This window comes from Nematolebias whitei, chromosome 12 (assembly GCF_014905685.2).
Source record: "Nematolebias whitei isolate Nwh7 chromosome 12, NemWhi1, whole genome shotgun sequence".
In the NCBI taxonomy this organism is placed as follows: domain Eukaryota; kingdom Metazoa; phylum Chordata; class Actinopteri; order Cyprinodontiformes; family Rivulidae; genus Nematolebias; species Nematolebias whitei.
In genome coordinates, this window is record NC_056509.1 from 48,209,509 (window position 1) to 48,221,308 (window position 11,800).

At 47.7% G+C, this 11,800-nt stretch overlaps 1 protein-coding gene across 1 annotated transcript in view; it reads right to left on the reverse strand.

Annotated features, from left to right (window-relative positions):
• nt5e (5'-nucleotidase, ecto (CD73)) overlaps window positions 1-11,800 on the reverse strand; it is a 27,189-nt gene that overhangs the window by 2,213 nt on the left and 13,176 nt on the right. Inside the window, exons 4-7 of the mRNA XM_037686002.1 lie at window positions 4,712-4,909; window positions 3,890-4,044; window positions 3,204-3,312; window positions 2,958-3,107 (exon numbers count right to left, since the gene is read on the reverse strand). Coding sequence (XP_037541930.1) covers window positions 2,958-3,107; window positions 3,204-3,312; window positions 3,890-4,044; window positions 4,712-4,909 — 612 coding nt within the window. The remainder of the gene's footprint in view (window positions 1-2,957; window positions 3,108-3,203; window positions 3,313-3,889; window positions 4,045-4,711; window positions 4,910-11,800) is intronic.

The window sequence follows — 11,800 nt, forward strand, 5'->3', positions numbered from 1 at the left end:
CACACACACACACACACACAGGGCTCCCCGAGCGAAGCGGTCAAATGCCTTGTCCAAGTCCACAAAGCACATGTAGACTGGTTGGGCAAACTCCCACGCACCCTCCAGGACCCTGCTGAGGGTGTAGAGCTGGTCCAGTGTTCCATGACCAGGAAGAAAACTGCACTGCTCCTCTTGAATTTGAGGTTCGACTATCCGATGAACCCTCCTCTCCAGAACTCCCAAACAGACCTTACCAGGGAGGCTTAAGAGTGTGATCCCCCTGTAGTTGGAACACACTCTACGGTCCCCCTTTTTGAATAGGGGGACCACCACCCCAGTCTGCCAATCCAGGGGAACTGCCTCCGATGTCCATGCAATATTGCAGTGTCGTGTAAGCCAACACAACCCCACAACATCCAGAGCCTTAAGGAACTCCAGGCGAATCTCATCCACCTCTGGGGCCTTGCCACCGAGGAGCTTTATAACCACCTCGGTGACTTCAGCACCAGAGATTGGAGAGGCCAACCCAAAGTCCCCAGGCTCCGCTTCCTCAGTGGGAGACGTGCCGGTGGGATTGAGGAGGTTGTCGAAATATTCTGCCCACCGACCCACGATATCCCGAGTTGAGGTCAGCGGCTCCGGATGGTGTACCAGAATCGCCTTGAAGCAGTACGGAAGTCATTCTCCATGGCCTCTCCGAACTCCTCCCGCGCCTGGGTCTTTGCCTCAGTGACCACCCAAGCAGCATGCCGCTTGGACTGCCGGTACCCATCAGCTGCTTCCAGGGTCCCACAGGCCAAAAAGGCCCGATAGGACTTCTTCAGCCTGACAGCATCCCTCACCGCCGGTGTCCACAACCGGGTTCGAGGGTTACCACCGCGACAAGCACCGACAACCTTGCGGCCACAGCTCCAATAAGCTGCCTCAACAATAGAGGTGTGGAACATGGCTCCCTCGGACTCGATGTACCTTGCCTCCCCCGGAACGTGTTCGAAGTTCTCCCGGAGGTGGGAGTTAAATCTCCGTCTCACGGGAGACTCTGCCAGAAGTTCCCAGCAAACGCTCACAATACGTTTGGGCCTGCCAGGTCTGACCGGCATCCTCCCCCACCATCGGAGCCAACTCACCACCAGATAGTGATCAGTGGACAGCTCCGCTCCTCTCTTCACCCGAGTGTCCAAGACATGCGGCCACAGATCAGATGAGACGACAACAAAGTCAATCATCGAACTGCGGCCTAGTGTGTCCTGGTGCCAAGAACACATATGGACACGCTTATGCTTGAACGTGGTGTTCGTTATAGACAATCCATGACGAGCACAGAAGTCCAACAACAGAACACCACTCTGGTTCAGATCAGGGGGGGCGTTCCTCCCAACCACACCCCTCCAGGTCTCACTGTCATTGCCCACGTGAGCGTTGAAGTCCCCCAGTAGAACAAGAGAGCCCCCAGGAGGTGCAGTCTCCAGTACCCCCTCTAAGTACTCCAAAAAGGGTGGGTAAACTGAGCTGCTTTTTGGCACATAAGCACAAACAACAGTCAGAACCTGTCCCCCCACACATAGGTGGAGGGAGGCTACCTTCTCGTTCACCGGGGTCAATCCCAACGAACAGGCACCAAGATGGGGGGCAACAAGTATGCCCACTCCTGCTCGGCGCCTCTCACCAGGGGCAACTCCAGAGTGGAAGAGTGTCCAACCCCTCTCAAGAAAACTGGTTCCAGAGCCAGAGCCATGCGTAGAGGTGAGTCCGACTATTTCTAGCCGGAACCTCTCAACTTCACACATCAGCTCAGGCTCCTTCCCCACCAGAGAGGTGACATTCCACGTCCCAATAGCCAGCTTCGGTAGCCGAGGATCAGACCACCAGGGTCCCCGCCCTCGGCCACCACCCATCCCATATTGCACCCGACCCCTTTGGCCCCTCCCACAGATGGTGAGCCCCTGGGAAGGGGGACCCACGTCTCCTTCGGGCTGCACCCGGCCGGACTCCATGGGTAAAAGCCCGGCCACCAGGCGCTCGCCAGCGTGCCCCACCTCCAGGCCCAGCTCCAGAGTGGGGCCCTGGTGACCCACGTCCGGGCGAGGGAACATTGATTCCATTCATTTTGCTCATCATAGGGGTCTGTGGGCTGCACTTTGTCTGGTCCCTCACCTAGGACCTGTCTGCCTTGGATGACCCTACTAGGGGCATGAAGCCCCTGACAGCATAGCTCTTAGGATCATTGGGACACTTAAACCCTTCCACTACGGTAAGGTGGCAGCCCAGGGAGGAGATCATTTATTTTCAATTAAGAAAATTCCACTACTAGGTCCAGAGAGTTTTTAAATAATAAACAAATCAAGTATTAGGCTTCTTTCTTGTAGTGCAAAACAGAGCAAAATATATCAAATGTAGTTTTAGCCTTATGTTTTTAACAAAAGAATATGTTGTTAACTCTTAATGGTTTCCAGTATTCTCACTTGAGAAATAAACAGCAACAGAGCAGCAATTGAAACACTTCACCCTCCAAACCTCTAGTGGGCATCTCCTTCCGCTTTAAGGAGAGCTGACACAAAATGGCGACCAGTTTCCTCTGTGGCTTTGACCAGAGTGTCTCGCAGTAAAATCACACAACACAGCGTTCTTTTACAGATCAGAGAGCAGGTTTCTCTAAAGCTGACCAACGCTTACATTAACTTTCAACGGAAAAAAAAACAAAACAAAACTTCGATGGAACACAGCGTTTTGCGCATGCGTCCGAATACGGCAACACTACGGCAAGCCGGACGTAGTTAGCTTGTAGCTTCGCTATTTAGCTTTCGAAAAAAAGTTTAACACCATTTACGCAGTTTTCAACTAAATAAAGTAACGATTAAACTGACAACTCTGATTTTACATCAGACACAGCGTTACTGCGGTTAGCCAGTAGAAGACAGATCTCTATCGTAGGCTAAATGTCTATCGTTTCTACCGTGTACATCGCGCATTCCTACCGGACACTTGCAGGAACTCTCCGTGGTTCGTGCCGTATCGATGCACTGAATGTTCGAAGACTTTCCTCAGCGTGGAGCCGTCCAGCTGCACCAGATCGAAGGTTCCTCCGAAAGGAAGGACGGCGATGAGGTCCTCCATCGTGATGGACCCTGAGAACGACCCGTCAGAACCACCTGGTTACAACCCCCCCCCCCCCCCACCCCTGCAGTCAAACATCATAAACCCGTGAGTCCAATCCGACGTACCGTTCTGGTTCCGCTCATCGATGGACGACCGGATGCCGCCTCCGTTCATGATGCAGGCGCTCACCTGGTTCCACCGTTCTCCGTCCGAGGACCGGATGAAGTTATCGAGCTGAAGAGAAGAACCACATTCAAGACTTTTATAACTCAGAACTGGAATCTGAATGGGTCAAAGGTCCGAGACCCGGAAGTTCAAAAAACTGATGCAGAAAATTTTATTATTAAAAAATAAAAGGAACAAATCGTTTCCAAGAGGTTCTGTTAGAACTTCATTTAATTTGGACTCAGGACAGCATCCAGATGGGAGCAGATGTTCTTCTAGAACCTGCAAATGTTCTTTTGGTAAAATGGTAAACTGTACTTATATATTGAGCATGCATCAGGATATGTACTTATATAGCATCTTTCAGTTTTTTTAGAAGGTGCAGATGTTCTAGAACCTGCAGATCTGTTTCTAGAGCCTTCAAATGCTCTTCAAGAACCTGTAAATGATTTCTAGAACCTGCAGATGTTCTTCTACAGCCTGCAGATCCTGGTCCTGATTCTGACCCGGCCCGGTGCCTGGTCATTTCCAGAGGAACATTTAGGATTGTTGTTGGTCAACAGAAATGATTTGATTTCAAACAGTGTACAGATCGGACCGGGCCGGACCGGACCGGGCCGGACCGGACCGGACCGGGTACACTCACCATGGCGTCGCAGATCAGATTTCCCAGGTTGCACTCCTGCGAGCGGCACGCCATGCGCGACCCGTTCAGGAAGACCAGTGTCTGTCCCACCACCTGGGCCGAGTACGAGCTCAGGTTCTGCTTCCACTCGGTCACCTCGGCCAGAACCTCTGGATCTGTCGGAGAAGAAGGTCCAGTCAAACAGAACCGGACTTCTCTGAGATATTTAGAACGGTCTGCTTCTCTGAAGGTCTCTTTGGACTCTTTGGTCGTGGTTCTAAACCTTTTCAGAGGACTCTGGGAAACGGGTCAAAACCTGAAGAGAAGCAGCAGTTGTGCAACTGGGTTGAACTGGGCTGAACCAGGTTTCATTGGACTTGCTGCTCTGAGTGTTTCAGAATCTGCTGGTCTGCCGGGACCATCTGTGGGCTCAGAGACCGTTCCAAAATCTGAAGGCCTTGTTCGGGACAGAGGTAAAAGGCCCGACTGGTAACAGAAAAGCTCCGGCGCCAACAGAGTTCTGCAGAACTTCTCTGAACCCAGCTGACCCGAGGCCACACTTCCTGCAGAACGTTGGACAGTGTGACTGGAGACATGTCCAGGTCTGATGAGTCTCTGTGGACCTGCAGAACCCAGCAGGTTCTGAAACACTCAGACCAACAACCAGCTGCGTTCAAAGACCGGTTCCGTTGGACCTTCAGGAAGTTGGAGTGGCTGGTTCTGTGTTTAACCCCGCCTCCAGCACAAAGACAGAACCCAAATGGGTCAGCAGATGAGCTGTGGAACCAGAACAAGTTCAAAGTCAGTGACCCAACAGAACTTGCAGGTCCATTTGGTCCTTACCTTCCGGGATGCTGCTGTTCAGCAGGATGGGGTTCCCCGAGGACGCCACCACGTTCCCCTCGTCATCAAAGGTCACCTTCAGGTGACCCAGGTACTTCCCGAAGGCGTAGGCCTGCACCACCGGAACCACCCGCCCATCATCGGACGTCACCATGAACGGGTACAAACCGGCCGGGATCTCCTGAGATGGAGGAGTTCCTGGAAGAGACAAAGGAAAGTTCACGACCCAGAAGGTTCTGATCCAGAGGCAGGAACCGCTCCAACTCAGAAGGTTCTGTAAGAAAAACATTTAGAGTTGATGTGGATGATAAAAAAAAAGTTCTGGTGCTGAAATAAACAAACTGCTGTTATTGATCCTCTGTGGTTCTGACCCGGTGGATCTTCTGTGGTTCTGCAGGCTCCACCATGGTCACCCCCACAGCTCCATTTGGACCCGATCAGAACTTTGTGAAAGTGTCTGCAGACTTTAGTATTTAACATCTAAAACCTTAAAGGTCAAACAGGAAGCGTTTCAAAATAAAGCTCATGGAGTCTTTTCAAAATAAGAGTGTGGCTCAGTCTGCTGCTCTTTAGAGAATAAAAGTCTCTTTAATCTCAGAAAACGTTGTTTTAATCTGAAATTTGTCTTTGAACACAAAGTTCTAATGTTTAAATAATCTGAACTGAAGGACGCTCGGAATGTGTTTGTTGGGTCATCAGCCCCTGAGAACAGAACCGGGCCGGCACCCTTCTGGTCTGGACAAGCAACAATCTGCAGGTCCAGAACCTGGAAGCTGCTCGAGTTGGTCCACACTCTGCAGCCGAACGGCTCCAAATCACCCGAAGTTCAACCAGCAATTAAAGCTGTCCACCATCAGAACTTCACAAAACTCCAGAACCAACATCTGGAGCAGCTGCAACATCTGGAGCATCCAAGTTCATCCAACTTAAATCATTCAGATCCCACTCCTCCCCCGTCACTTCAGGTGTGCCCCAAGGCTCTGTCCTGGGGCCCCTTCTTTTCATCATCTACCTTCTCCCCCTTGGCAATATCTTCCGTAAATTTAACATTCACTTCCATTATTTTGCTGACGACACCCAGCTCTTCTTATCCACTGCACCTAATTCTTCACTTCCCCCTTCCTCCCTCACTTCCTGCTTAGCTGAAATTAAATCCTGGTTTACATCTAACTTCCTTACATTAAACAGTGATAAAATAGAGTTTCTACTCATCGGCACTAAATCCACCATATCTAAAGTCGACAGTTTTTCCCTCACCATTGACAGCTCCGTGGTTTCTCCCTCCCCTCATGTTAAGAGTCTGGGTGTCATTCTTGACAGCACTCGCTCTTTTCACTCACATCAATAATATTACCCGCTCTGCATACTTCCACCTTCGAAACATCAACCGTCTCCGTCCATCCCTCTACCCGCACTCTGCTTCCATCTTGGTTCATAGTTTGGTCATTTCTTGAATTAATTACTGTAACTCTCTCCTGTTTGCTCTGCTGCACAAATTACTCCATAAGCTTCAAATGGTTCAAAATTCAGCTGCCCGCATCGTTACCAAAACCCCCTCATTTCAACACATCACCCCAGTTTTACAGCAACTTCCCTGGTTTCCAGTCACTTTCAGAATTCAATTTAAAATCTTGCTGGACACATTCAAGGTCATCCATAACCTCCCCCTCCCTATCTGTCCCAGCTCCTGCACGTTATCACCCATTCACGCTCCCTTCGTTCTTCCTCTTCCATCCACCTCAACGTGCCTCTGGTCCTCCTCAGCACCGTGGGACACAGAGCCTTTTCTCACTCTGCTCACCAACTCTGGAACGCTCTGCCCCCAGACATCCGTAAGATTGACTCCCTTCAGACCTTCAAATCACAACTCAACTCATCTGTCCAAGTTAGCCTTCTATTTAATTTCTTGTTATTTTCTTCTTGGTTTAATGTTTTTAAAGCCATTTTGTATTGTTTTATTTTGTGTTTTTAATGTTGTGAAGTGTCCTTGGGTGTCTTGAAAGGTGCTAACAAATAAAATGCATTATTATTATTATTATTATTATTATTATTATTATTATTATTATTATCATGTCTCTGTCTCCTGTCTTTTTGTCCATGTCTCTGTCTCCAGACCATACAACATATCTGGTCTCACCACTGTCTTGTAAACTTTTCCTTTGACATTAGTTGACACCTTTTTGTCACAAATCACTCCTGAAACATTTCTCCATCACTCCATCCTGCCTGGACTCTCTTCTTCTCCTCTTCACCACACTCCCCATGTTCCTGGACAGTGGACCACAAGTCCTTGAAGTCCTGCACCTTTGTGACCTCTGCTCCTTGTAGCCTCACTGTTCCACCTCCTCCCTCTCATTCACACACATGGACTCTGTCTTACTACAACTGACTTTCATTCCTCTTCTTTCAGGGGCATACCTCCACCTCTCCAAGTTCTCTTCCACTTGTTCCCTGCTCTCACCACAGATCACAATGTCATCTGCAAACATCATCGTCCACGGAAATTCTTGCCTGACCTCATCTGTTAGTCGGTCCATCACCAGAACAAACAAGAAGGGGCCCAGAGCAGATCCTTGATGCACTCCCACCTCCACCTTGAAGCTATCTGTCACTCCTACAGCACATCTCACCACTGTCCTGCTGTCCTCATACATGTCCTGCTGTCCTCATACATGTCCTGCTGTCCTCATACATGTTCTGCTGTCCTCATACATGTCCTGCTGTCCTCATACATGTCCTGCTGTCCTCATACATGTTCTGCTGTCCTCATACATGTCCTGTACCAGTCTAACATACTTTTCTGCCACTCCAGATTTCCTCATGTAACACCACACCTCCTCCCTCGGCACTCTGTCAGATGTTTTTTCTAAATCCACAAAGACACAGTGGAGTTCTTTCTGACCCTCTCTTGACTTCTCCATCAACATCCTCAAAGCAAAGATGGATCTGTGGTGCTCTTTCTCTTTCTTGACATGAAACCATACTGCTGCTCACAGATAGTCACCTCTCGTCTAAGTCTTGCTTCCACAACTCTCTCCCAGATCTTCATCGTGTGGCTCATCAGCTTAATTCCCCTGTAGTTGCTACAACTCTGTACATCACCTTGTTCTTAAAAATGGCCACCAGCACTTCTTCTCCATTCCTCAGGCATTTTCTCACCCTCAAATATGTCATTGAATATTTGAGTCAAAAACCTCACTGCCATCTCTCCAAGACATTTCCAAACCTCCACTGGTCATCAGGTCCTACTGCCTTAACCTTCTTCATTCTTTTCAGAGCTTTCTGGACTTCACCCTCACTAATCTTTCCCACTTCCTGGTCCACAGTTTCTATGACCTCTACTCTTCTTTCTCTTTCATTCTCTTCATTCATTAGCTCATCAAAGTACTCCTTCCATCTTCCCGTCGCACTCTCCTCACTTGTTAGAACATTACCATTCCTGTCTTTAATAAGCCTTACCTGCTGCACATCCTTTCCAGCCTGATCCCTCTGTCTTGCCAGTTGGTACAAGTCCTTCTCACCCTCTTTAGTGTCCAGTCTCCCATACAACTCATCATACACCTTCTGCTTTGTCTTAGCTACCTCCCTCTTTGTTCTACGTCCCACCTCCTTATATTTCTGTCTCCTCTCTTCAGTCCTCTCTCCATCATATTTCTTCTTGGCTAACCTCTTTCTTTGAACAGCTTCCTGCGCTTCACTATTCCACCACCAGGTTTCCTGATCATCCATTCTCTGTCCAGATGACGCACCAAGTACCTTCCTACCTGTCTCTCTAATTACTGTTGCTGTAGTAGTCCAGTCATCTGGAAGCTCTTTCTTACCACCCAGAGCCTTTAACAGATCCTCTCTGAACTTATCACAACATTCTTCCTTCTTCATCTTCCACCATTTGGTCTTCTTCTCTGATTTGACTCTTTTGCTCTTCTTCACAACAACAGTCATTCTACACATAACCATCCGATGCTGTCTGGCCACGCTCTCCCCTGCCACAACCTTACAGTCTCCAATCTCCCTCAGGTTTCCTCTTCTACACAGAATGTAGTCGACCTGCGTACTCCTTCCTCCATTCTTATAGGTCACTCTATGCTCCTCCCTCTTTTGGAAATAGGTGTTGACTATAGTCTTTTCCCTTCTCTTGGTGAAATCCACCACCATCTGTCCTTCCTGGTTTCTTTCCCTGACACCAAACCTACCCATCACTTCCTCATCCTCTGTTTCCTTCACCAACATGTCCATTCAGGTCTGCTCCCATCACCTCTCTCTCCTCCCTGGGAATACTCTCTATCACTTCATCCACATCTTTCACTTCACTTTATTAGGTCCCTGAAGGGCAATTCATTTACAGTAAGTAGTGGTGGTGATGACAGCCAGCAAATTGTACAAACTTTAAACATGACAAAATTAATAAAAACAGGATAAAAATGTGCATTCAAAACAAAAACCAAACCAAAATGTATCTTTCTCCTCCACATCACATCCAACCTGTGGAGCATAACCACTGACAACATTTATTTAGCATCAGACCTTCTACTTCTACCTTCAGACACATCACCTTATCTGACACTCTTTTCACCTCTACTACATTCTCTGCCAACTCCTCCTTCAGGACCACCCCTACTCCATTTCTCTTTCTATCCACACCATGGTAAAACAGTTTGAACCTGCTCCAATGCTGCGAGCCTTGCTGCCCTTCCACTTGGTCTCTTGGGACACATAAAACATCTACCTTCCTTCTCAGCATCATGTCAGCCAGCTCTCTACCTTTGCCTGTGATTGTCCCCACATTTAGAGTTGTAACCCTCAGTCCTACATTCTTCACTTTTATCTTCTCCTCTGTCTCCTGACACGTTTCCCTCCTCGTGGTCTTCAACTAACAGTAGCATAATTTCTGCCGGCACCCTGTTTGTCAACAGCACCGGTGGCGGTCCTTGTTAAGTTGGGCCTTGATCGATTTACCTGGTCTTGGGACCAGAACCAGAGACACAGTGGCTTGTTCTCCTGGTGGCTGGTTTTATCACTAAATATTCTCTGCTCCATAAAACCTCACGTAGTAACAAAACAGCCCGTCCTGAGAAATCTACCAGGTCAAGCTGCCATCATAAACCTGAGTAACCTTTCTAGACTAAATCCACTCTGAATGTTGTCAAACTTTTAAAATACAGTGAACTTGTTGAGCAAAGAACAACAGAACCTTACTAGTTCTGTTAATAAATAAACTACGGCTACTTCCCAAGACCAAAGTAGGGACGTCCTACGTCCCACAGTGTACAGACCCATATTTATCATGTAGATGCAGGGGGTGGGGGGGACCTTAGCTTTGCCTTTGTCTCCGAGACGAAAAATAAACAGGAAGTTGAGTTCCTGAAAAGACTTTCCCAGTTTGTCTGTGGTGGTGATAAATCTGTCCCAGTTGGACCAGAGGAGCTCTCTGTTTGTTTCTGAACCTCCTCCGTCTGGTTTCCTTCGCTGCATTTCACCACACTGGAATGTTTCAGTTCAATTTCTCTTTGTGCCGTCAGCTGGGAGGGACAGAACAACAACCCACTGAGACTTTCTGTGGTCTGAGGTCTATGTTTAGCAGAACCGAGCCAGTCTGGAGTCCAGGCGTGCTGACAGCTGAGACAGATTCCTTCAGTCCACGAGGAAAAACACTCAGCTCGGAGAAGGGAGTGAAAAAAGGCAACAAACACTGAAACGCTTTGAAGTAACGTAAAACAAAGAGATGTTTCTGTGACCAACCAGAAGTGCAGAAACACAGACTGAGGAACAACCTGAAGCTGCTCGACTCATGAATCTCTAACCAGGAGAATCACTGCAAGGACACTTTAATTGGTGAAACTGCTGCTGATCTCATGCTGCTGTATTCACTCATAACCATTGCTCACTACAGACTCATGTTCAGGCTGCTGTTTAATATACCGTATTATTTTTTACATTATCAGAGTCAGTTTCTTCATTGTCATTCCATCACATGTGGTACATGAGGTGGAACGAAATTATGTACACAGGGTCCAAGTTACATCCAACAATAATATAAAGTGTAAAGAGAAACACTAAAAGATCTAAGATATACACCAGTCGCTAACGGTGCAAAACAACGCACCGAACAACAGCAGCACGATTCTCAGGTTCTGTTCAGCTTTAAGTTACACACTTACTGTGAGAACTAACATAAACTAACTTAATTAAAATAAGATAAACTAAACTAAGATAAACTAACTTAATTAAAATAAGATAAACTAGACTAAGATAAACTAAACAAACTTAAACTAAACTAACATCCAGTAAGTCATTTTATTTCACAGAATCATTTTTCCAGATCTGATGATGACCAGGAACAAAATGGTGAGTCTCTCTGGACTTTCGAGTCCTCCACCGAGGTAAACAGACGTTACTCTCCAAACTCACTTGGAGTGGTCAGACTGAAGCCCTCCTCACCACCAATGACGACCCAGACTCAGTCTGAACTAACAAACAAAGATCTGGACGTGATGTAAAAAAAGTTACATCTGGTCCTCTGGACATTCAAAAAAACAAAACAACAAAAAAATGTAGAAACGTTTCGTCTCTCATCCTGAGGACTTCCTCAGTCTGAGGTGCTGTATTCAGCTCAGTCTCTTAAATAGCACCTTCTCAGAGTGGATCAACCAGTTTTGCTGCTGACAACCAAAACCAGCTGATCACATGCTCAAGAAGGACCATCAGCCTAACAATGGATCATTAGCACCTGATGGCTGTTTACTACTCACAGGGGGCTGAGTGATACTAGCAATCACAGCATTGTAAGAGGGGGACAGTTGAACCTGGAGGCTCCACCCCTGTTTAATGATGGACGATTTCTTTTCACAAAGATGGCCTCCTTTACTCCTCTCTCAAACCATCCCCCACCCCCCCTCTAAAACAGTTGGTTTAAACAGCGCGCTGCGCAGCTTAGGACGTATCTCCATCCGTCCCCCTCCACCCTGCGTACAAAAATCACGGACGAGATGAGCGCCCCGCCATGGCAAGTTTTCTAGGAGAAACACTGAATGGTGTTCGCTCCTGCTAATGGTGTTAGCTCCTGCTAGCGGTGTTAGCTTTTGCTAATGG